Source organism: Oryza sativa, chromosome 1 (genome assembly GCF_034140825.1).
Source record: "Oryza sativa Japonica Group chromosome 1, ASM3414082v1".
Lineage (NCBI taxonomy): Eukaryota > Viridiplantae > Streptophyta > Magnoliopsida > Poales > Poaceae > Oryza > Oryza sativa.
Genome location: NC_089035.1, coordinates 29,413,752 through 29,438,715, shown reverse-complemented (window position 1 = coordinate 29,438,715; position 24,964 = coordinate 29,413,752). Strand labels below are relative to the sequence as shown.

At 47.2% G+C, this 24,964-nt stretch overlaps 3 protein-coding genes and 1 long non-coding RNA gene across 5 annotated transcripts; 2 read left to right on the top strand and 2 right to left on the bottom strand.

The window, feature by feature from the left end:
• Window positions 1–510: 510 nt before the first annotated feature.
• Window positions 511–2,543, top strand: LOC4325293 (UDP-glycosyltransferase 88B1). Its single transcript, XM_015772131.3, has one exon. It carries the CDS (start codon window positions 856–858, stop codon window positions 2,308–2,310), a length of 1,455 nt encoding a protein of 484 aa, XP_015627617.1. The 5' UTR covers window positions 511–855; the 3' UTR covers window positions 2,311–2,543.
• An 11,086-nt stretch (window positions 2,544–13,629) lies between these two features.
• On the bottom strand, window positions 13,630–15,272 carry LOC4325291 (aspartic proteinase nepenthesin-1). Its single transcript, XM_015779443.3, has one exon. It carries the CDS (start codon window positions 15,218–15,220, stop codon window positions 13,859–13,861), a length of 1,362 nt encoding a protein of 453 aa, XP_015634929.1. The 5' UTR covers window positions 15,221–15,272; the 3' UTR covers window positions 13,630–13,858.
• A 2,035-nt stretch (window positions 15,273–17,307) lies between these two features.
• On the top strand, window positions 17,308–22,475 carry LOC107279517 (uncharacterized). The gene is made up of 2 exons (XR_001541411.3): window positions 17,308–17,671; window positions 19,738–22,475. It is a non-coding gene; the product is annotated as an uncharacterized lncRNA (long non-coding RNA).
• On the bottom strand, window positions 17,859–24,830 carry LOC4325290 (ABC transporter B family member 4). 2 transcript variants are annotated; one of them, XM_015761603.3, is made up of 12 exons: window positions 24,450–24,830; window positions 23,177–23,231; window positions 22,418–22,593; window positions 22,070–22,291; window positions 21,738–21,976; window positions 21,140–21,665; window positions 20,773–21,046; window positions 20,035–20,674; window positions 19,711–19,939; window positions 19,207–19,473; window positions 18,809–19,072; window positions 17,859–18,727 (listed from the first exon to the last, which is right to left on the bottom strand). In XM_015761603.3, the coding sequence occupies exons 1-12, from the start codon at window positions 24,735–24,737 to the stop codon at window positions 18,083–18,085; spliced, it is 3,825 nt and encodes a 1,274-aa protein (XP_015617089.1). In that variant the 5' UTR covers window positions 24,738–24,830; the 3' UTR covers window positions 17,859–18,082. The 2 variants fall into 2 exon arrangements, with proteins under 2 accessions (XP_015617089.1, XP_025876047.1); XM_026020262.2 differs by lacking the exon at window positions 23,177–23,231.
• Between the last annotated feature and the right edge of the window lie 134 nt (window positions 24,831–24,964).

Genomic DNA, 24,964 nt, shown 5'->3' with positions numbered 1-24,964 from the left:
TACATTGAAAAAACATATATGCTATTATATAAGAGAAAATATAATGATGCTGGCCGTGCAATCTGCGCGGGCCACCATGCTCGTTTTTTCTTAAAATTTTCAACTTTTTTATCACATTGTTCCAATTTTAATAAAACTTTAAATTTTAGCGTGAACTAAACACATAGTTCCAAAAATTTTCTTCAAACTTCTAACTTTTCCATCACATCAAGGCCGTGTTTAGTTATAAAATTTTTCTTCAAACTTCCAACTTTTCCATCACATCAAAACTTTCCTACACATAAACTTCAAACTTTTCCGTCACAATTTCAACCAAAATTCCAATTTTAGCGTGAACTAAGGCTGTATTTGATGGTGGAAAAGTTTTAAAATTGGAAGAAAGTTGGTAGTTTTGTGTGTAGAAAAGTTTTATATGTGATGTGATGTGATGGAAAGTTGGGAATTTGGGGGAACTAAACACGGCTTAAACACACCTCAAAACTTTTCTACACACATAAACTTCTAATTTTTCCAACATATCGTTTTAATTTCAATTAAACTTATAATTTTGGCGTGACACCTAAAATACCTGTAGCCAAAAATGGGGGTTGTGGGGGTTTTCCCGGAAATGGGGGTTGTGTCCTTTCAGTCTGTGTCTCGTCATCGCGGCGGTATAAATCCTGTCTCCACTCACCGGTCACCACTCACCACTGGACCACTACCACTGGACCACGGGGGTTGGAGTAGTGACTCGTGACGCAGCAACCGTTCGTCGCGCCTCTATTTACGTGTTCGTTCGTCGTCGCTCCCATCTCCACTCGTCTCGACGCATCCGAGATTCTATACCTGCTCGAGTGCTCGATCCGTCACGGACTGATGGACGCCGGCGACGCAGCCACCACGAGGGCCCGGAAGCCGGTCGTGCTCTACCCGTCGCCGGGCATGGGCCACCTGGTCTCCATGATCGAGCTCGGCAAGGTGTTCGCCGCCCGCGGCCTCGCCGTCACCGTCGTCGTCGTCGACCCACCGTACGGCAACACCGGCGCGACGGGGCCTTTCCTCGCCGGCGTCACCGCGGCCAACCCGGCCATGACGTTCCACCGTCTGCCGAAGGTGGAGGTGCCGCCAGTGGCGTCCAAGCACCACGAGTCGCTCACCTTCGAGGTCACCCGCCTCTCCAACCCCGGCCTCCGCGACTTCCTCGCCGGCGCCTCCCCGGTCGTCCTCATCATCGACTTCTTCTGCAACGCCGCCCTCGACGTCGCCGACGAGCTGGGTGTCCCCGCCTACATGTTCTACACTTCCGGCGCCGAGATCCTGGCTTTCTTCTTGTACCTCCCGGTCCTGCACGCTCAGACCACGGCGAACTTCGGGGAGATGGGCGAAGAGCTCGTGCACGCCCCCGGCATCCCCTCGTTCCCGGCGACGCACTCCGTCCTGCCGCTCATGGAACGCGACGACCCGGCCTACGCGGAATTTCTGAAAGCGTCCGCCGACCTCTGCCGCACCCAGGGCTTCCTCGTCAACACATTCCGCTCGCTCGAGCCGCGGGCCGTCGAGACCATTGCCGCGGGGAGCTGCGCGCCTCCGGGCGTCTCGACGCCGCCCGTCTACTGCATCGGCCCGCTGATAAAGTCGGCGGAGGTGGGCGAGAACCGGAGCGAGGAGTGCCTGGCGTGGCTGGACACGCAGCCCAACGGCAGCGTGGTGTTCCTCTGCTTCGGCAGCATCGGCCTGTTCAGCGCGGAGCAGATCAAGGAGGTGGCGGCGGGGCTGGAGGCGAGCGGGCAGCGGTTCCTGTGGGTGGTGCGGAGCCCGCCGAGCGACGACCCGGCGAAGAAGTTCGACAAGCCGCCGGAGCCCGACCTGGACGCGCTCCTCCCCAAGGGGTTCCTGGAGCGGACCAAGGGCAGGGGGCTCGTCGTCAAGTCGTGGGCGCCGCAGCGCGACGTGCTGGCGCACGCGGCGGTGGGCGGCTTCGTGACGCACTGCGGGTGGAACTCGGTGCTGGAGTCGATCGTGGCCGGCGTGCCGATGCTGGCGTGGCCGCTGTACGCGGAGCAGCGGATGAACAGGGTGTTCCTGGAGAAGGAGATGCGGCTGGCCGTGGCGGTGGAAGGGTACGACGACGACGTCGGGGAGGGGACCGTGAAGGCGGAGGAGGTGGCGGCGAAGGTGCGGTGGCTGATGGAGTCCGACGGCGGGAGGGCGCTCCTGGAGCGGACGCTGGCGGCCATGCGGCGGGCGAAGGCGGCGCTGCGCGACGGCGGCGAGTCGGAGGTGACGTTGGCGCGGCTGGTGGAGTCGTGGAGGGAAGCGGCCAGCGCATGACGTGGGAAATGATTGAAGGATGATTGAATGAGGTGGTGGGCTGTGTTGTTGGGTGGAGATTAAAGTGACGCACGTAACCACCGAGTTGGGCCACCACAGAGATGGGTCGTTCATGACTGGGACTTTGGGTGATTTCAGTTTCGTACTATATGCTGTCTTGAGTACACCGTAATTGTTTTCCTTGCTCTTGGGGTAAAAAGAGCAGTAGACAAACGTATGATTTCAGTTTCATCTGTGATTGATTGCTAGCTTTCTGAGTGTCTTCCGAGGTCGAAGCGCACGATTTATCGAGCTCTACCGTGAAAGCTTATCTTTGATGCCCATCAATTCCGGTCTCATGGTTTCAGACAGCCACATGAGCTACTGATCTATCCCGACAAGTATAGATGGCCAACCGACGGCCCGGCCCATGACACAAACAAGATGAGGGATGAGGAATGAAAAATAGACTTATTCTAACCATTTGGAAATGGCCCAGAAAGGTGAGGGATAAAAAATATACTTATTCCAAGGAGGAGTTCGGTGGGCTTCTGTGCCTTCGGACCGACTCAGCACGGCCCGAATCTTATTGGGTCATGCATGGGCCGTTAGTGCATCCTGTGGCGAGCCCGGCTCAGCCTGGCGTGTAAGTCGGGTCATGCCGGCTTGACTGATCTCGGGCTCAGAGCTGATAAGGCAAGGGCAGGGAGGAGGCTACCTGCAAAATGGTGTGTCCTCCACGTTACCATGAGTCAACGGATATGTGCCATGACATAAAACGCTCTTTAGAAGGGGTGTTTTCTTAAAAACGCCCTCTCAGAAAGCGTTGGGCTGTAGATTTGTAAAATTTTAAAACCAAAAATTATTTTTAAATATTTTAATAAAATAAATTGAAAATTAAAAAAAACATTCACGCGCGACTCATGGTTCGTCTGGGCTCTGGGCCATGTGCGGCACTTGACCTGGCCTAGTCCCAAGCCTACCACGAGTCAACGATGGGCCTCTGGAACGGTTTGTCTCGCCTGCCCCCAAAGTAGTACGGAATAAGTTCACTTGAGATCCCTTAACTTGTCAACGAATTCGATTAGGTCCTTCGATCAGAAAACAGATATAACAGGTCCCTCAACTATTAAAACCGGTGCAAAGCAGGTCCCTCAGCGGTTTCGATGGTGGTTTTGGCTGATGTGGCGCTGACGTGGCTAGTTTGAGTTGGTCCTCGTCTTACGTAGCGATGATGTGGCACTAGAAGCAAAATATAAAACTTTAAAATAAAAACAAAAACATGGGGCCCGCAAGTCAGTCGGACAAAAGTAAAAATAGTGGGACCCACATCCTTTTCATCCACGGCGCCTTCTTCTCTCTCCCTCCCGGCCATCCTTCCTCGCCGGCCGGCGAGCGCGCACGGAGAAGGAAAAAGGCGCCGGCCGGCGAGGGAGGCGGAGAGGAGGTGTGGGAGGCCGCGATGCTCGTGGCGTGCACCGGGAACCCCGCAATCGTGAGGCTCCGCGAGATGACTTGCCACCCGGAGACCAGCAAGCTCCACCTCGTCATGGACTACGTCGGCGTGAAGCAGCTGCTCGCCGGCGTGAAGCAACTGCACGCGCAGGGGCCAGGGGGTCATCCACGGCGACATCAAGCCGGGCAACGTCCTCGTCGGCGCCGTCGATGGCCGCGTCAGGATCTGCGACTTGGGCCTCAGCAAGTCGGCCGCGGCGCCGCCGTCGCGGACGCAGCTAGTCGGCACGCTCTGGTACATGTCGCCAGAGTAGTACGCCAGTACCTCAGCAGTGTTGAGATTATGGGCATATAAGGATTTAATTTATTCCATAAATAAATCATGACATTACAGATGAAAACTAGCATGAACGCATCATTAGATCTACACATGTAAACTACGCAGAATAACATGAACAGATCAAATATGCGCAACATATTGAACACGTACCGAGGTGACGAAAAGACCGGCTGCTTGGTCGAAACTTTTCGCAGGTGTCTACGAAGGCACGAAACACGCGAGCGAAGAGGAAGGCGAGCCGTCGCGAACGAACAGGGAGCAGTCGCGCGAAGCGCTTCCCAAAAACCTTATTGCCGCCTTCTCCCGGTGCAGGACGTCAAAGGCAGAGGTTCCGGAGACCTGCTCTCCCGATCGCTGGTGCACGCCGGCGAGCGGGATGGAGTAGTCTACGAGCGACGGCGCAGTACAGAGTAGGAGGCAAACCCTAGATTGATTTTCGCATATATTGCGTGAAGACGGCGGGTCGGTTTATATAGAGAAGGGTCGCTTGATCAGGGCGCCCGCACGATCTCTACTGCGCGTAACCGAACCGGATAAGTCGCGCGTAACTTATCCGGACTCCACGCCGTTTGCACGCACCGGATTTTTCGGAACGTTTCCAAAACAAAACGAATCCGAATTTGCAGCAAAACAAAACTGCAAAAGGAGGCTGCATCTGCGCAAGGGTGAGGAGCCAATTTTTCGGACCATTCGACGCGTACGTCGTGCACGCGCGCCGCCTGCCCTGCCCTGCCAGGCCAGGCCAGGCCAGGCGAGGCGAGCGAGCGCGCGCGTGTGTTTCCCCTCTTCTCTCCACCACACATGCTTCAAGTGGCTAGGAGGGCATCCTCCCTTTTAAGGAGGTCCCCCTCTCCTAGAATAAGCAAGGTGGTACTAAACTCCACATGCATGCCATCCCATGAGGTGGGCTTTTGTGATTTTCCAAAGAATTAATCTTCGAATGGGCTAAGGCCCATTCATTAATTCCAACAATCCCCCACCAAATCTCAAAATCCCACTGAGATTTGCCTTTTCCAATGTACTGTTTATATACCAGCGGTTCGATGGAGACCAATTAAGGTTGAACATCCACCTAGAACTCCAAGCTACACTTACTCACAACTTGAACAATGGACTACGCCTTGAATTGCAAGTCTTGTGCAAGCAAGTTTCACTCAAAGTCTTATCTGGTACTAGACCGTCTGTAGACTACCCCTCGGGTGGAGCGTATAAGTCATACTCCTAGGTCTTTAGTAAGCTTCCTAGAAGATTCACCCAAAATCTTCATAGACTGCGACCAACAGTCAAGCTCACAAAGGTGAGTTCCTTCAAGAATGCTCTGCAGGACAACATCTTTGCTAATTAAAGCCAACAGAACTCATTAAGGCATAGCCAACCTGCCTTGCAGCTCACAAGAGTATATGCATCTTCACTTGGATAGGGTATATATATTGGTACTCTCCTCTAGTTTATTAATGGTTTGTTCTTCCCAGGATCTAATTCACGGGATCTCCGATCACATAGACTGGGTTACCACCATAGTATAACTCACATGGGTCTCAAACCCATCTCCTTCGATGCATTGTCTATCACATTTCGTGATAGTCCCTTCGTGAAGGGATCTGCCAGGTTTCTCGCTGTTTGGATGTAATCCAACGTTATAACTCCGGAGTTTCTTAATTTCCTGACAGACTTCAATCGTCTTTTCACATGTCTAGACGATTTCATATTATCCTTAGAACTATTCACTTTGACAATTACCGTTTGATTGTCACAGTTCATAAGGATAGCCGGCACCGGTTTTTCAACAACAGGCAGATCCATTAATAGATCACGCAGCCATTCTGCCTCAACAGTAGCAGTATCCAGTGCCGTTAGCTCTGCTTCCATGGTTGACCTCGTCAAAATTGTCTGTTTGCAAGACCTCCATGAAACAGCACCACCACCCAGTGTGAAAACATATCCACTAGTGGCTTTGATCTCATCCACATCAGAGATCCAGTTAGAATCACTATAACCCTCCAGTACCGCAGGATACCCAGTATAGTGAAGTCCCAATTCCACAGTACCTTTCAGATAGCGCATTACTCGCTCAAGCGCACGCCAGTGATCATCTCCCGGATTAGAAGTAAATCGGCTCAACTTGCTCACAGCAAAGGAGATATCAGGCCTAGTTGCACTAGCCAGGTACATCAACGAGCCAATGATTTGGGAGTATTCCAGTTGATTCCTAGCAATTCTCTTGTTCTTGCGAAGCAACAAGCTAGGATCATAAGGTGTTGGAGAAGGCTTACTATCAATGTAGCCAAAGCGATTCAAGATCTTCTCCACATAATGGGACTGCAAGAGAGTAATCCCATTCTCACCTCTAATTAGCTTAATGTTTAAGATAACATCAGCTACTCCCAAATCTTTCATATCAAAATTTTGAGACAAGAATGATTTAACCTCATTTATCACCTCAAGGTTTGTCCCAAATATCAGTATGTCGTCAACATACAAGCACAAAATAACTCCCTCACCCCCACCATGGCGATAGTACACACATTTATCTGCCTCATTGACTGCAAAGCCTGCAGATGTCAATGTTTTGTCAAATTTCTCATGCCATTGCTTAGGAGCTTGTTTCAGACCATACAAAGACTTCAACAATTTGCACACTTTGCCTTCTTGACCTTCAACTACAAACCCATCAGGTTGATCCATATAGATCTCCTCATCCAGCTCTCCATTAAGAAAAACTGTCTTAACGTCCATTTGATGAACGAGAAGACCATGTGAGGCTGCTAGGGAAAGTAGCACACGAATTGTGGTCAATCTAGCAACAGGTGAGTAAGTGTCAAAGAAATCTTCGTCTTCTTTCTGAGTATAGCCCTTAGCAACAAGCCGAGCCTTGTACTTTTCAATAGTACCGTCAGGCCTAAGCTTCTTCTTGAACACCCACTTGCACCCCACAGGTTTACACCCATAGGGTCGCTCTGTCACCTCCCAAGTCCCGTTAGCGATAATGGAATCCATTTCACTACGGACAGCCTCCTTCCAGTAGTCTGCATCAGGAGATGCATATGCTTCTGAAATTGACTTAGGAGTGTCATCCACGAGGTACACAGTGAAGTCATCACCAAAAGACTTAGCCGTCCTTTGTCTCTTACTCCTTCGAGGAGCTTCACTGACATCCTCCTCAGAGACAAGTTCATGTGTATATTCAGTTTGTTCTGGTGGTGTGATTGAACTGGGAATTATTTCAGAGGGTTGGTTCGAACCACTATGTGTATCCTTCATTGGAAAAAAGCTCTCAAAGAAGGTAGCATCACGAGACTCCATAATTGTACCAACATGCATGTCCGGTACCTCGGATTTAACTATTAAAAATCTATAGGCAATGCTATGATGAGCATATCCCAGAAAAACACAGTCCACAGTCTTAGGTCCAAGTTTGCGCTTCTTCGTTATTGGTACATTGACTTTCGCCAAGCACCCCCATGTGCGCAAATAAGAAAGTGATGGTTTTCTACCAATCCATATCTCATATGGTGTTTTGTCCTTATTTCTGTTAGGAACTCTGTTTAACACATGATTTGAGGTCAACAATGCCTCCCCCCACCATGCCTTAGGCAGTCCCGCGGTGTCCAACATGGCATTCACCAAGTCAGTCAGTGTGCGGTTCTTCCTTTCAGCAATCCCATTAGACTCGGGAGAATAGGGAGGCGTCCTCTCATGTATGATGCCATGTTCCTCACAGAATAAGTCAAACTCGTTCGAGAAAAACTCTCCACCACGATCAGACCTAAGCCTTTTTATCTTTCTGTCAAGTTGATTTTCAACTTCTGCCTTATAAATTTTAAAATAGTCTAGAGCCTCGTCTTTCGTTTTCAACAAGTACACATAGCAAAATCTAGTAGCATCATCAATCAATGTCATGAAATATCGTTTTCCACCCTTCGTCAACACCCCATTCATTTCACAAAGATCTGAATGTAGGAGTTCTAGTGGTGCCAAGTTTCTCTCCTCGGCAGCCTTGTGAGGCTTGCGAGGTTGCTTCGATTGCACACAACTATGGCACTTAGAACCTTTGACAATGGAAAACTTAGGAATTAAACACATGCTGGAAAGCCGAGACATCAAGCCAAAATTAATATGACATAAACGTGAATGCCAAACATTAGCCTCATCATCCACACTGCCACAAATATGGTTCACAGACTTATTGCAGAAATCAGAAAGGGAAAAGCGGAACAGGCCTCCGCACTCATAACCTTTACCAATAAAATATCCATGTTTAGACACGACTACTTTATTAGACTCAAAAACCAACTTAAATCCGTCTCTAGTCAGACGGGAGCCACTAACAAGATTCCTGTCGATAGAAGGGACATGCTGCACGTTCTTCAGCTGCACGATCTTTCCCGAAGTAAACTTCAGATCTACCGTGCCAACACCATGAACAGAAGCATGTGACCCATTCCCCATTAGGACGGTGGAACCCCGTGCGACCTGATAAGAAGAAAACAATGAGATGTCAGCACAAACATGTACATTGGCCCCAGTATCAACCCACCAATTAGTAGATTGATTAACTGAAAAAACAGTAGGTAAATTACCATACCCGCTTCCATCTCCAGTGTTGCCAATGGTCACATTAGCAGACTTAGAAGTCTGCCCTGCAGGTGCCTTCATCCCCTTGCGTTGTGGACACTTCCTAGCCAGATGACCAACTTGGCCACACACAAAGCAAGTCCTCTCATCCTGATTAGGATTGTTGTTGTTCTTCTTCTGCTTCTTGAAGTTGGTGGTCTGCTGAGCTTTGTATTTCCCCTTGCTCTTGTTCTGGGCCTTGTGCACAACATTGGCACTGGACTGCCCACCATCGCCCTTAGACGCGGCATCTTTTTCCCGAGCTTTCTCCTCAACATCAAGAGACGCAATCAACCCCTCAACGGAGTATTCCTGTCTCTTGTGTTTGAGTGCAGTACCGAAACTCCTCCAAGATGGAGGAAGTTTTGCAATAATGCACCCGGCCACAAATTTGTTGGGTAAGACACACTTAAGGAGTTCGAGTTCCTTAGCCATGGTTTGTATCTCATGAGCCTGTTCGACTACAGAACGGTTGTCAGCCATTTTGTAGTCATGAAACTGCTCCATGATATACAGATCATTGCTAGCATCAGTAGCACCGAATTTAGTATTCAGTGCATCCCACAACTCCTTAGCGTCGGTCATATGCATATACACCTCGACCAGACGATCACCAAGAACGCTAAGAATGCATCCCACAAAGAGAGTAGTGGCTTCCTCGAATTGCTTCTGCTGTTCAGCAGTAAGAACTCCTTCAGGTTTGCCAGTACTCACCCAGAAGCATTTCATAGCTGTCAGCCACAGAGTGACCCTGATCTGCCATCTCTTAAAATGCACACCGGTGAATTTATCCGGCCTCAGTGCATCGGCAAAACCAGCCATAGTAAAATCACAGTGCCTATAATAAGGTTTTTGGATTGTTGAGATTATGGGCATATAAGGATTTAATTTATTCCATAAATAAATCATGACATTACAGATGAAAACTAGCATGAACGCATCATTAGATCTACACATGTAAACTACGCAGAATAACATGAACAGATCAAATATGCGCAACATATTGAACACGTACCGAGGTGACGAAAAGACCGGCTGCTTGGTCGAAACTTTTCGCAGGTGTCTACGAAGGCACGAAACACGCGAGCGAAGAGGAAGGCGAGCCGTCGCGAACGAGCAGGGAGCAGTCGCGCGAAGCGCTTCCCAAAAACCTTATTGCCGCCTTCTCCCGGTGCAGGACGTCAAAGGCAGAGGTTCCGGAGACCTGCTCTCCCGATCGCTGGTGCACGCCGGCGAGCGGGATGGAGTAGTCTACGAGCGACGGCGCAGTACAGAGTAGGAGGCAAACCCTAGATTGATTTTCGCATATATTGCGTGAAGACGGCGGGTCGGTTTATATAGAGAAGGGTCGCTTGATCAGGGCGCCCGCACGATCTCTACTGCGCGTAACCGAACCGGATAAGTCGCGCGTAACTTATCCGGACTCCACGCCGTTTGCACGCACCGGATTTTTCGGAACGTTTCCAAAACAAAACGAATCCGAATTTGCAGCAAAACAAAACTGCAAAAGGAGGCTGCATCTGCGCAAGGGTGAGGAGCCAATTTTTCGGACCATTCGACGCGTACGTCGTGCACGCGCGCCGCCTGCCCTGCCCTGCCAGGCCAGGCGAGCGAGCGCGCGTGTTTCCCCTCTTCTCTCCACCACACATGCTTCAAGTGGCTAGGAGGGCATCCTCCCTTTTAAGGAGGTCCCCCTCTCCTAGAATAAGCAAGGTGGTACTAAACTCCACATGCATGCCATCCCATGAGGTGGGCTTTTGTGATTTTCCAAAGAATTAATCTTCGAATGGGCTAAGGCCCATTCATTAATTCCAACAAGCAGAAAATTTTAGCACGAAATCAAGCGAAAAATGCAGCCGCTGCAAAAAATTGAAAGCCTGTTTCTTCCCCGCGGTTGCACGCCACACCGGGGCGGCTTCCCCCATGGAGGAGCGCACATGAACACAGAACACCGGACACAGCCGGCCGCCGGGCGGACTTGTCGTAGCACGTGCTCTGCGTCCTCTTCCGCTCTGCATCTGGCCGCCGGCTCGAGCTCACCAATCGAGGAGCACCATCGTCTCATCGAGCTGTGGCGGGACGATGGCCAGCTTGGCCTCGTGGGCTTGGTGCTACTCTGGCCGGATCTCGACAAGAATATTAGACGGAGCTCTAACGCCGCGAGGAGGGTGAGATCGAGCATTGAGGCCGGTGGCGTCGCGGAAGAGGAGGAGCTCGCGCTCTCTGGCTCCCACCTCTCCTCCATGCGCGGGCGGCCACAGCGGCTGCCGTCTTCCCGCAGCTCCCGCTGTCGATTCCGCATCGCCTGGGGGCCAGCCTTCGAGACTCCGCTTCCGCTGCTGACGCCCAGTTCCTCTCCGCCGGTCGCCGCAGCTAGGTCCACCTCCCGCCGCCCCCTACCTCTTCCGTCCATAGCCGCCGGAGCCGAGCCTCTGCCGTCGCGCGCGTCGCGAGAGAGGAGAGGGGAGAGAGTTGAAGAGAGAGGGAGATGGGGAGAGGAGGAAGAAGAGGAGGGCTGAGAATGACAGGTGGGGCCCACGTGGGCCCCACCTTTTTTTATTAATTTCTGTGTGAAACTGACATGTGGGTCCCACGAGATTTATTATTTTCCAGCTCACATTGCCACGTAAGCGCCATGTCAATGCTACGTCAAATAAAGACAAAGTCAAATTAGCTACGAAGACGCCACGTCAGCCAAAACCACCATCCAAACCGCTGAGGGACCTCATCTGCACTGGTTTTGATAGTTGAGGGACCAATTGTAATTGGTTTTTTGGTTGAAGGACGAAAATCGGATTCGTTGACAAATTAAGGGACCTTAGATGAACTTATTCCAAGTAGTACTGTACGTACAATCGGCACCTGCAGCCTGCAAGGCCCACTAGTGTCCATGACTAAATTGGAGTTAAAAGATTTTGATAAGTTACTGGTTGGTATCTAATTTTTGAAAATCTAAAAAATATGTGTTTCTTTCCTTCTAAATTCTAGCTCATTTCTTTAAATTCGACAACTAGCTTTTCAGAATTTGGACGAAAAGCTAGACTATTTGTGAGAGAGCTTTTGATTCCAGGAAGTGTTGCAGCTGTCAGAAGCCCCCCAAACATGCCCTCATCTTGTCAAAACAGATGACCTTAATTATTTGCATGTTACTTAAATGATTGTAAAAATATTTTTTAAAAATTAACTAGATAGATTAATATGTGATAGATCACTTCATAACACATGCAAGGTCAATTTTGAACTTTTACATGTTGCAAGGTTAAATTTAGTTTTGTTGCAACTTATAAAAGTTGGATTTTAACTTGTATTTTTTTAGAGTAACTAAAAAGATGCCTGTGCGTTGCAATGGCTAGAACCAATTTAATTTGTACATATGTATCGGTGGATAAATAATCAAAGCCCATTATTTCGTTTATTCATGTGCTTATTCGAATCACTTACTAAAAAAAAAGATTATTTGTGTGGGGGAAATTGCTTTAAACACTCGGGTGGACCCGTTTCTTGCATAACATCTAAATAGTTATAATTTTTTTTAAAAAAATTATTATGATAGATTAATATGTAATATATCATCTCACAAACATGCGTTCAAATTCGACTTCTACAAGTCGTAACAAAAATAACAAATTGGACTGTGAATATGTGTATACTAGTTAGAGTTTAATTTGTTATTTCTGTTACAACTTATAGAAGTCGAATTTGAACTTACATATTTGTGATATGATACATTACATATTAACCTATATTATAATTATTTTTGGAAAATTTTTTTATAATCATTTAGGTGGCATGCAAGAAACGGGTGGACGTCCACCCGAGAGATTAGAATCCATCTCCTATTTGTGTGCAAATCTTTTATATGCATGTTCTTAGTGACTCAAAAGCAAATGCTATAAAATAAAGTACGATAAAAAAATCAAAAGTTAATTTTAAAATTAAGTTCTAAAATTTAAAATTTGGCTAGGAATAAGCATAAGCCAAACAATGAGGCCTCAAAACACGAGCTCGATTTATCGCGTAGCTTTATCTCAAGTCCGGCAGAGAATCAATGGCAGACGGAATCTGCAACTTCGATTATCCTTTATTTTAGTTAGGATGTTATTTTCGAAAGTAAAACTGATTCTTATGGATCGTTGTATTCTTATGGATCGTTGTAACGGCCCTGGTAGTACATACGAGCATGTGTGGAGACTGACTTGAAATCATGCTAACATATTATACGTGCCGTGTAATACGAATAGAATCGGATAATTAGGACAATGACGTACATGATATCCACACGGACTCTCTCTCGTAGTTCGCTCGCGAGTCGTGACTTCGCAATGAATGTTACACGTGACGGGAATCGGAAACAGATGACGTACTATAGTTTCGGCAAAAACATCTTCAATTTTTAAATCGCGGGCGAGGGTGACGCAGTCCCAATCGGACATGCAGAAACGACAAAATCGTGGGCGCAAGGGTGTTGCGGGCCCAATCGCCATGGCACGCAAAGACGCGTGTGAAAAACAGGCCCGGGCACGGGCCCAATTGTTGCGTGCGGCAATGGACGCGTGAAAAGGTGCGGGGCCCAATTAAATCGCGCACGTCTTAGATAAGATAGACACTTTGGCGTAAGAAAAAGAGATAGGACTTAACACAAACATAAAATTAAAACCGATTCTAACATGGATGACGTGTCGAAAGTCTGACGGAAACATCTTTAATTTTTATAATAGTATATAGAGATGGAGATAGAGATATATTACTGTTAAGACATTTTCAATATTTTTTTTTGCAAAAAAATCATGACTATTTAATTTACATGTAAACAACTAGACGTCCGTCGAGAGTTACATTTAAATTCCACTCTCTATAGTTTCGTTTGTATTTTTACATTAGAACCGGAAAATAATAACTAGTAGTACTAATCATATGGTATACTATATATGTGTTTAAACGTTTATGTTTATAAGTATATTGTAACCGTACATGCAGTATTATGCCCGTTCAATTTCTCTTGGAAGACTATTACATAAGCTCGCGTACTTACAACTAAGCGCGGATGGCAGAAAATAATTTGTGCAGAACTTATTCGCTACGGCACAATTGTACGTGCTACACTGCTAGAGTGCTAGTACTACATACGGCGCACAAAATCAACGGTCATAATCTCCCGTATCAGGCGGTGGGCGGTTGGAACAGCATCCGCGCGTTGCCGGACAGATCAAACACGACGTGGAAGTCCATCTGCATGATATTGCCGATGATCGTCAAGGCTTGCGATGATTTCACCACGGACCAGCACCGGGCTGTCTCCCCGTTCTGGCCTTGCATTTGCGGCAAGTAATTCTCGGTGGACAGGTCCATGTCGGCGCCGCCGTCGAAGTGCAGCACCATGGACGGGAACGTCGTCGTCGACGACCCCCCGGTGAAACAGATCAGGTCGTCGTCGTTCGCTGCCGGTGGTGGCTTCTGAAAGCCCATCTGTGACAGCAGCTCGTCCCTCACCAGCGTGTACGCGGGGTCCGGGAGCATCGTAAGCGTGGTACCGGAGTCGAAGATGACGCCGCCCGCCCCGGTGCTCCGGTCGAAGGAGAAGGTCCCCGAAGGTATCTGCACGAGCTTCCCGCCGACCGAGATGCCGGTCAGACCGACGTAGTAGAACGGAAGGTCCTGAACCACCGGGTTTGTGAGTAGCGGAGTGGACATGAAACTGTCGCCGTTGCCACCGGTCACGTCGGCGAGGGAGCCGAACGAGATGGGGCTGGGCGCGGACAGGTCGGACGAGAGGCGGTAGCCGAAGGCCTCGACGTTGAGCTGCGTGACCAAGGACAGCTTCCCTCTGCCGAGCCCGACGAGGCCCGAGCCCGTCCCGAAACCGCCCTCGGAGCGGAGCGTGCACCCGAACGCGATGCCCGGGAACGCCGCGGCGTCGTCGCCGAAGGTGAAGGTCTCCGTCATGAGGATGCCCTCCGTGTAGTGGTGCGTGTCCCTAGCGTTGCCGTAGGCGTAGTGGTAGGAGCAGTTGCCGCTGCCGCTGCCGCCGCCGGCGACGTTGCTGCACAGTGGTCGGGGCAGCTCCCCGCACGTGCGGTCGCCGCACGCGACGAACGCGGCGGAGCTGGAGCTGGTGGGGTAGTAGGACGGGGAGCCCCGCGGCGAGCACCGCGCGCAGGCGCCGCACTTGGTCCAGATGAGGTCGCTCCCGGTGTCCGCCTCGCCCGACAGCCCCGTCGCCGGCGTGCCGATGCCGAACGACATGGCGTAGTCGCCGCTCCCCTTCTTCAGCGGCGTCTGCGCGCTCTCCCCCGGCGCCGCCCCCGCGTTGGACACCGCTCTGGCGGCGAGCATGGACAGGCGGGAGCGGGAGCGCTGCACGGCGCGCGTGTAGTTGATGCCTGCGGGCTCGATGCGGACCAAGGCGGCTTGGAAGCTCGCGGGAGGCGGCGTGGGTTGGATGCCGCCGTAGGCTACGCGAGTAGCGGAAATCAGCAGTAGAAGCGGGAGCATGAGAGCAAGCGCTCCCAATTTGGTATCCATATTACAGAGAGCGTATGGCTTGCAAATGCATGTAATGTGTTATGCATGAGGTGATCTGGACGAATGGAGTTCGATCGTTTATATAAACATTGGGGCATGGATTTTTATTTCTTCCATGTCTTCTAAATAGTTATTAAATTTAAAAAATTAACAACATATACAGATTAATATAAAATATATCACTCCATGAATATACAAAACTGAAATCAATTTCTACAAATTGTAAAAAACATGAAATAAACTGAAAATAATTAACGTATATTCGTAGTTAGTATATTTTTTATACAATTTATAGAAATTAAATTTTAGTTTGCAAGTTTGTGGAGCGGTATATGTTTTATAGTAAGAATCTTGTCATTTTTTTTAAAAAAATGATAACTGTTTAAATGATATGTAAAAAAGACTGGATATCTTCCCATGGAATGAAAACAGTTTCCAAAACATTGTAGTATAACGTGAGTCGTTTGATAGTTTGGCACGATACAGTTAGTCCGTGGCATCGTTCTCAGCTTGCAAATTAATTTCCACTTAATTTGGTGGTTAGTGCGGTAAGACTGCGGACTTAACGTGTTGACGTCAAGTATTGGACGCAGTTTGTATCCATGGTAAGGTATATATCCACGACGACATCATGATCTTCTCGTCCTCAAGTAGGCTCTGCGTTAATTCGATCGAGAAGAAACTTCTTTGATCGTGCCTTGCGTCCTATTGTTTCCATCGACCCGTTGTCCGTCCAAGTCTTTCCAAGCGAGACTAATCGTCGCATACACGACATTTTGATGTTCTTGGCGACCCAGAACATTATTGACAGTTTGGAAATCTTTAGACCAAATTAATGACTGAGTGAGACACAAGGATCCAGCGCTCCACTGCTTCATTATTGACAGTTTGACACCAATCGATCTCTCTACAGTCTACCGTCGAAAGCCGCTGGATCGAGCTCTCGCGACCATAACCACCGTAGATCCCAGACGGCTGGCGGGTGTGGCCGGCGCCCGGCTGGCAGTGGCAGTGGCACAGTCGCTATGTATTTCGCCACTTCAATTCCCGGACAACATCGACCACACCGGAGAACATCTGTCATCCATGGTGGAGAGTGCGAAAGTGCCAAGTAACCCAAACGATGGCACACGTTGCTCTCGGCTGGACTACCAGCTGACCATATTGTCAGTCGTCTTTACAGCCTGGATATGTGCCTCCTGCATCTTTTTCTAAAGAAAATGTTTCTTGCCTGATTATTACAAAAAACAACGCTAAGAAATAATCGTGAATTGACCATTTCCATCTCTACTAGTTGTTCTCTTCATTACTTGCCTTCAATTTTCCATAGAGTTGCGCTATATATCTCCAACATGAGGCATGCGAGCACGCATGGTGGAAATGGACATAATATTTTAGCCTACTAAATTTGAGGCCTACATTTAAAATAGGATGAGTTAAAATTTTATACTTTTTATAAAAAAAAATATTGAGATCTAGGTCTGCATCGCTGTCAAGAAAGTCCGCATCACCGTCGCTTCGCCGTGTAAAGGTACAACACACACCACCCTCCCTCGCACCCGTATTTCCGTGGTTGCATATGGCGGCGAGCTTATAATGCTCTGTTCTTGCTACTTGACTAATTGATCGGCAGCGGACGGCGTGGAGCGGGACGACTTCAGCTTCGGGTACAGAGGCGTTGTCGAGAGGGATGCAGAGGCCAGCGAGAAGAAGAGTGTGGCAACGGCAGCTGGGGCTGAGCATGGCAAGCCTGGCTTGCCGCCGGCGCCCACCGCAATTTTTTTTAATTTTAACATAACACTCGCTGACATGTGAGTCCCATAGTATTTTCTTAACTTTAAGTGCAACGTCAGTTAAAATCACCTTCCGAACCGTTTTAGGACCTTATTTCACTGGTTTTCGGAGTTGAGGACGTATCATACTTATCTGTTATTGTGGTTTAATGATAAATTTTTGACTTAAGGGACCTAGAGTGAACTTATTCCAAGCAAAATTGCGTTGCCGCCTCTAAACCGGCCTGATCTGGCCCAAGAACGCCCGACGTAGCCTTTCGCTTCAGAAGCCTCGCCGTAGAGTTCGATTTCCCCAAGCGGCCCAGTGCGCGGCGAAAGAGGCGATGCCTGCCGGCTGCCGCCGCCGTCGCCGGCGGCGGCGGCCATCATCCGGCCGGGCCCCCTTGGGATACGCTTGCGGACGGTAGGCGCCGCACGGTGCTGGGGCTACTCGATGCCCACGGGACCACGCGGTTGTCGCGGTGGCGGCGAGCGGCCTTCGGAACTCGGGGAGCGTCGCCGGCGGCCGTGGCTGGGCTTGCTGTACGGGGGGGATTCGTCGAGATCTCCGCTCTGCTCGCGCGGTGGCGCCGTTGGCGGTATGGATCCCGGCGCGTGCGTGTGCCTCACTGATCCTCCAACGGCAACAAACACGATCTTCAGTTGCGTCGGTATCATGGTATGTTTTGCTTCTCCCCATCTGGTTAATTAATTCCCGATAATGACATAGGTAGAGCATTTGAATTGCTGCATATGAAAATGTATGTGCAGAATTTACATATCATATACGGTAATCTTGGGATAACCACATAGGTATAAACGTACAGCACAAAAATGAGCTCATTTGCAGTCATGCACATCGAACATGGACAATCCCACATATCAGCATCTGTAGGACAATATTTCTTTCTCGTTGCTTAATAAACCGACACCGCGTAGATACATACAGAGAGCACCTTCTCAAATCCCACTTTAAAATCCAAATAATTAATACTACTACAACCCTCAATTGTAAAACAAAAAAGGGTCAAGGAAGATATATTACATCCCCAGAGAGGGTAAATAAAAAACAAAAATCTTATCCTGAGTATTATGATGAGCCTGAACGGAGTTCAACAAGTGAAGCATAGACACCATCTTTGATGTTCATCAATGCCTCATGCCTTCCTTTCTCCGCTATCGCACCATCCTTCAGAACTGCAATGATATCAGCACCTTTGATCGTCGAGAGGCGGTGCGCCACAATAATCGTAGTCCTGCCAACCATCACATTATCTAACGCATCCTGCACAATGCGCTCAGATTCAGCATCCAAGGCACTCGTTGCCTCATCTAGAAGTAGTATCTTTGGATCTTTCAATATGGCCCTCGCAATAGCCACCCGCTGTTTCTGGCCACCAGATAGCTGCACCCCTCTCTCCCCCACGGTGGTATCATATCCTTGGGGAAGGCTCGATATGAACTCATGTGCATTGGATGCCTTTGCAGCTTTGATGAGCTCCTCCTCAGTGACATCCCCATGCTTCCCGTAGGCTATGTTAGCACGGATTGTGTCATTAAAGAGCACAGGCTCTTGGCCGACCAACCCCATCTGATCCCTCAACCAATTGACCTTTAAGTTCTTGATTTCTACTTCATCCAACAAGATGGTTCCTGACTCGGGATTGTAGAATCGCTCTAGCAAAGCGATTGCTGTGGACTTTCCGCTACCACTCTCTCCAACAAGTGCAACGGTCTGCATAAATCCATATAGTAAGTTGCTGGATATGTTAATGCAGAAAATATAACTATGCAACAAGCATATAAATTGGATAACCTTGCCAGAGGGTATGTGAAGAGTAAAATCACTGAAGATCTGAACATCTGGGCGGGTTGGATACTTGAAGCTGACATGTCGGAAATCAATGTTTCCCTTGACGTTGGCCAATGTCCTACCCTCATCACTACTCGAGTCAATTTGTGACTTGCGGTCTAGCAAAGCAAATATGGAGATAGCTGAATCCTTGGCCTTTGTAGAATCAGAAGCCATCGCACTTGTTTGAGATATTCCAATAGTTGCCAACACCAGTGCAAAGAAAACCTGCAAAACATGACTAACTATGTCAAATCACCCCCGTAAAAGCAGATCTCTTGTTTATGGAGGGATTATGAGTTTAAAAAGAGGAAAACTCTGAAGGGTAAAAAGTTTAATATTAAAGTTTTGCATTTACTAACCTTGAAAACGTCCCCAAAAGTAGTTTTATTGTGGCGTACGAATTGTGCTCCGACATAGAAACAGAGACCATATGTTAGGTACAACATCAAGAATGAGAAACCAAAACCAAGGCCTCCAACCATTCCTGTTCTAACTCCTTGATTCTTCGAAGCTTCACATTTATTATCATACATTGTCATCACTCTTTTCTCAGAACAAAAGGAAGCTACAGTCCTGATGCTGCTTACTGCATCAGTAGCCACTTGACTTGCATCTTCATACAACATCTGCCAAACCAGGAATTCATTGTCACAATTTAAGCAAGTTGTGAAAAATGTATCTAGAGTGAATGTTGTTTCTCATTATTCGTCATGAAATTTAGAAACTCAATCATACTTCTTGAACTTAATAGGATCATAATCTTAGCTTTATATAATTAATAAAAATATGAGTAATATTTAGTTTCAGAAGTTATTTGCAAAACAATCTATCACAAGAAGAAGAACAACCCTTTGATGGATTACCTTGGCATCTTCACTGAACCCCTTCAGGAACTTAACTTGAGCATAACCTTGAAGACCCACAAGTGGAATCACACAAAGGATGATCAAAGTGAGCTTCCAGTCCGCTATCATCGCTATGACAATTCCTGTGATAAGTGTTGAGACGACCTGAACTGCCAATGCAAGATTGTCTCCAACTAAACGCCGGACATTCAAAGCATCTACTGATAATCTTGCACCAAGCGCTCCACTGTAGGATGAAATTTCATCATCAGTTCCCAATGTGTAAAATTCCTTGATATTTAGGAGGAAGAGAAAACAACCAATAAAGAATGGGCAACCAACCTGGAATTCCTAGGATCATCAAACCAAGCAACTTCTTGGTGAATAATACTCCGGAATGACAAGGCACGGACACGCTCTACAAGTTTACCTCCAGCTATTCCAAACATAAAGTACTCCACCGGTATTGATATTATTGAAATTATACCCAGGACAACACACATCAAACCCCAAAAGCTAGCATCCTTTTTTAGTTTGTCTGCTGGCTCAAAGAAAGTTTTGATGGCATTGGAAATCATTACTCCAAACATTGGGAAAAGCACTCCATGAACTCCTGCAGCCAGTGTTGCTAACAAAAGTATCGGTACCTCTGGCTTGTTTAGTCTAGCCAGTCGTCCAATAGGAGCTTTCTGTTGGACCTCACCATCACCACCCTGCTCTGTCTGTTCCCCCACAGTCGAATCATTGCCTTCAAGCAATTCAACTGAGCCAGGCAAGCCAAAGGGAAGGGCTAGAGAATGCCTGCTACTATTTCCTGCAGAATCCCTGCTAATTGATCGCTTGAATGACAAACTTCTACTTTTAGACCTTGAATCAGATATGTGATGGTCTAATTTCTTCTCTTCTTCTTCGTGGGTTTCTTGTAGCCTAATGAGTTGCGAATAAACACCATTGGGGTTCATTACCAATTCATCATGGGGACCTATGCAAGTATTCGTGTAAGAAATTGATCACTGCAGTTAAATTAAGCTGAATAACTCACAATCAATACAAAATGAACAGTGGCAAGGGGATCCTAACCTTGCTCAACTATCTTTCCTTGTTGAACAACTGATATACAATCAGCATTCCTCACTGTGGTCAAGCGATGAGCAACCACAAGTGTGGTTCTGTCCACCATGATCCTGTTCAGTGCCTCTTGAACTATCCTCTCTGATTCCACATCCAATGCGCTAGTAGCCTCATCTAACAGAAGGATTTTGGGGTTTTTAAGTATTGCTCTAGCAATAGCAATTCTTTGCTTTTGTCCCCCTGAGAGCTGTGCGCCACGTTGACCAACCATTGTATCATAGCCCTGGTACAAGATAAGAGAAAACATTAGACCCAGATCTGATAACAAAAAAAAAAACTTAGACATGCAGGTTAATTTATTGGAGTTATCACATACATCAGGTAATTTGTCAATAAAATTTGCTGCATTAGCAAGCTCAGCTGCTCTCCTAATCTCTTCAATTGTTGCATCCTCTTTGCCGTATGTTATATTATCTTTAATGGAGGTCATAAAGAGCAATGGCTCTTGGCTGACAAGACCAATCTTCCCTCTTATCCAATTAAGCCTCAAGCTCTTGATGTTAATCCCATCAATCAAAACCTCACCAGCCTGTGGATCATAGAATCTTTCGACAAGACTAATAACAGTGGACTTGCCGCTTCCACTCTCCCCAACTATAGCCATTGTCGTGCCACTAGAAACATGCAATGAAAATCCATCAAATATCAGTTGCTCAGGCCTTGCTGGGTAGCTGAAGTACACATCCTTCAATTCCACATCACCCCTGATGTCCTCCAACTGTTTCCCAGTTATGTCATCAGGATCAATCTGTGGTTTTCTCTTGATTGTTTTGAACAATCTATAAGCTGCAGATTGCCCTTCTGCAAAGGCTGCCATACATGGGGTCGCATTCCCTAAAGACCTGCCACAAGGAAATGGAAATTTTTACCTCCATTCGTTAAAATTAAAATATCATAATAAATTAAGAACTCACATTGCCCCAGTCATGACAGCAAACAAGATATTTATGATGTCTCCTCCTGAGTATCCTTTGCTGACTACCAACTTGCCGCCATACCATATAGCTAAACCATAGCTGGAGAAAAATATGAAGAAAACGGAGCCCATGCCAAAACCGTTCGTAAGTCCTTCCTCAACAGCTGCCTTGTATGCCTTGTTTATGAGTTTATTGTACGATGCAACAGCCTGCTTTTCACCGTTGAAGGAAACAACCTGTTTTCAGATAGGAACCACACAAAACTGGTGAGTTCATGCCATTTCAGATGGAGGTAGAGGGAGTGAAATTATTCTAACAAATGAACTTACAGTTTTTATGGCTCCAATTGTCTGTTCAACAACATTCGCTGCATCGCTATATGATGCTTGACCCTTGCTAGAGATTTTTGCTAGCATCTTCGATACAGCTCCACCAGCAATGACAACAGGAGGGATGCAGGCCAACATGACAAGGGATAGAAGCCAACCTTTCACAAATGCTACAACGAAACCACCGGCGAAGGTAGCCACAAGTTGTAGAAACTTGCCAACCTGCAGAATTTTTCATCACAACAGGAAAAAAATATTTATGTTGTAGTATGTCAGTTAGTGCTATTGTTCTTCATATAATAAAGTTATATGTTGACAATTCTGTTGAACTTGAGAGAAGGTGATTACCTTCTCACCAATGGCATCCTGAACTAACACAGTGTCACCGGACATTCTTGAAACTATCTGCCCAGTTGTCATTTCTACATCAAAGAATGCTATATCCTGTCTCAGGACAGATTTGAGGTATAGAGATCGAATGCGTGTCGCCTGCCGTTCTCCAGTCATTGTCCAGCACGCCACCTCTGCACAGACATCAAATTGGCATTGGTTATTTACAGTGATGTGAGCGCCATATGCCTTGAACATGTAGAATTATGTTTCATTTTTTCTAATCAGTTTAGTTTGCTAAATCAAAAGTAGTAGTACCGTTTTTTAATGTGCAGTTTGACATATGCTTATTCATTTTCCACTTTCGAAAGGGAAAAGTAAAACATGTGTGCTCTGTATCTCCTATTCAATAGTAAGAGGATAGGTTTAACAGGAATATTCGATTCACAATCTTAAAAATTATGTGAGTGACCTTTTGTGGACTGTGATAGCATTAATAAAGAGAATTGTTTGAACTTTGAACTCATATTACCAAAAGTCAAACTTTGACTCTGCATTGATGGCAGCGTGCAGGTTTGAAACGCCAATATTGGCAAAAGGATGATATGGAGTAGTAGTATTAGATAAGTTGCCAGCTTGCTAAGCATATGCTCTCACCGTTCTCTTAATCATGACTAATTTACTAATGATAATCCATAACTAGCAGCAACAGTTGACGCATGTGCAGTGTGCCAAGTGCATACACATACCAACAGAACAGTAAATTCTATTACTTACGAAGAAATGAAACAACCGCTGTCGCGATGCCCAGGTAGACAAAGTTGAGAACCGCCTAGAGAAATTGAAAGAAAATGACACCAAAGTGAAAAGTGTATTCATGTCATCACTACCTTTAATAACGTGTAACCGTAAAGGTAACGAATTCATAATGCACTAGGAGTAGTTAACTGCAAGCTGAATGTTAATGGAAAGAAGTTTTCTGTAATATGACACACTGGCGGTGATAAAAAACGGCGAACCGACAAATTTGACAGTGTGTATCATCACCACTCATTCAAAAAAGATTAAAAAATATAACGTGTCGATCTCTGACCTCTTGATAGGAAAAAGATTCCAACCATTACATTGATTGATACTCTGTTATCCTATATGACATTTCTTTACTGGAAATGGGAAGGACTTTGATCCTTCTTGCTCCAAAAAAAAAATTGATACTCTGTTAACTCTTCTGTTGTCTCTTGTTGGAATATTAACTTATTATTACAAGTTGCAATCATTTGGCATAACATATTTACTTTATTGAACAATTACTACAAAAACATAGCTAACTGAAAGCTGCACACTGTAAAGTTTGCCGGTATAAAAGCCAGCTCCCAGGTGAACGAGAAACAAGCTACAATACCACTGAATATTTTGGGAGAAAAATAAACAAATTCATTATCCTTAATAAATAGACGTGAGAATCTTTAAAAAAAAGAAGAGAGAGATTGAGAGAAGAAATATAGAAAAGTACTATCCCAGAAAATAAAATGCAACAATATTTAGTTGAAAAAAGAATATCGCGGTACGAGAGGCTGTTTGGTTTAAGTTCCATAGATCGAAGAATTATCCCAACTTGTCGGAAGAATTGATTCCACAAGCGAATACTCTCTTTTTTTCCTTTCTCAAGAAGCAAAGCAAAGGAAAGAAATGAGTCGAGAAGACGACTGAAAAAAAAAAACCCCGAAGGCAAAATCGACGAGGAGTTAATACCGCCAAAAGTCAAGATACGAGCACATCGTTCTCCGAGCTCCAAAACATCAACAAATTTCACCGGAGCTTTCTCAAGATCAAACCCACATCTAAAAAGACAAAGACCGCAAAATGAATGAAATGAAAGGGAGTGGAATTGATTGAATTGGCCAAAGCTCGATCGAGCACGCCGCTAATCCACGGCGCGCGTTTCCTTCCACATCGACGGCGAGAGGATTAATCGACCGGAAAGTTAGCCGCGCGCGGATCACGGCCGGACGGGCGGCGCTAGCTGTGGCGGGGAGGCAGGCAGGCTCACCTGGTTGACGCGGTGGAGGACGTCGCCGTTGGTGGCCTCGCCGAAGGCGTTGATGACCTGGCCGAAGATGACGGTCATGAGCGGCTGCGACACCCCGTTGGCGAGCGCCGCCACCGTGCCGACCGCCATCAGCAGCAGGTCCGTGCCGTCGGCGTACCGGAACAGCCCCGTGAACGACACCTTCTTCCCGGCGTCGCCGTCCTCCTCCTTCTTCTTGTCCTCGCCGTCCCTGCCGTTCTTCGCCTTCTTCTCCTTGCCATCCCTGCCGCCGTTCGCCGCCGCGTCCATTGCTGGCAGCTTTACTGTGTGTACAAGATAGATACGCCCGGCTCGATCGCCTCGGCCTGCGGCGCCGGATTCCTGAGTCGTAGCTCGCGGCTCAACGCCTCAACCCTTTCGCGGGTATTTATTGGGTTGGCCACATACACACACCGCCGCACGCAGGGAGAGATGAGACGGAGAGGAGGGTTTGGACGACGAATAGAAAATATCACTGCGCCAGCTATTTCCAAATG

What these genes read in the sequence shown, in the direction of transcription:
- LOC4325293 (XM_015772131.3), top strand. Translation starts at nt 856, where the DNA reads ATGGACGCCGGCGACGCAGCCACCACGAGGGCCCGGAAGCCGGTCGTG.
- LOC4325291 (XM_015779443.3), bottom strand. Translation starts at nt 15,220, where the DNA reads ATGGATACCAAATTGGGAGCGCTTGCTCTCATGCTCCCGCTTCTACTG.
- LOC4325290 (XM_015761603.3), bottom strand. Translation starts at nt 24,737, where the DNA reads ATGGACGCGGCGGCGAACGGCGGCAGGGATGGCAAGGAGAAGAAGGCG. An exon ending in AGGAAAGATAGTTGAGCAAG is followed by an intron (nt 20,675 to 20,772) that starts GTTAGGATCCCC and finishes ATACTTGCATAG; the next exon opens with GTCCCCATGATGAATTGGTA. An exon ending in GGTTCAGTGAAGATGCCAAG is followed by an intron (nt 19,474 to 19,710) that starts GTAATCCATCAA and finishes CTGGTTTGGCAG; the next exon opens with ATGTTGTATGAAGATGCAAG.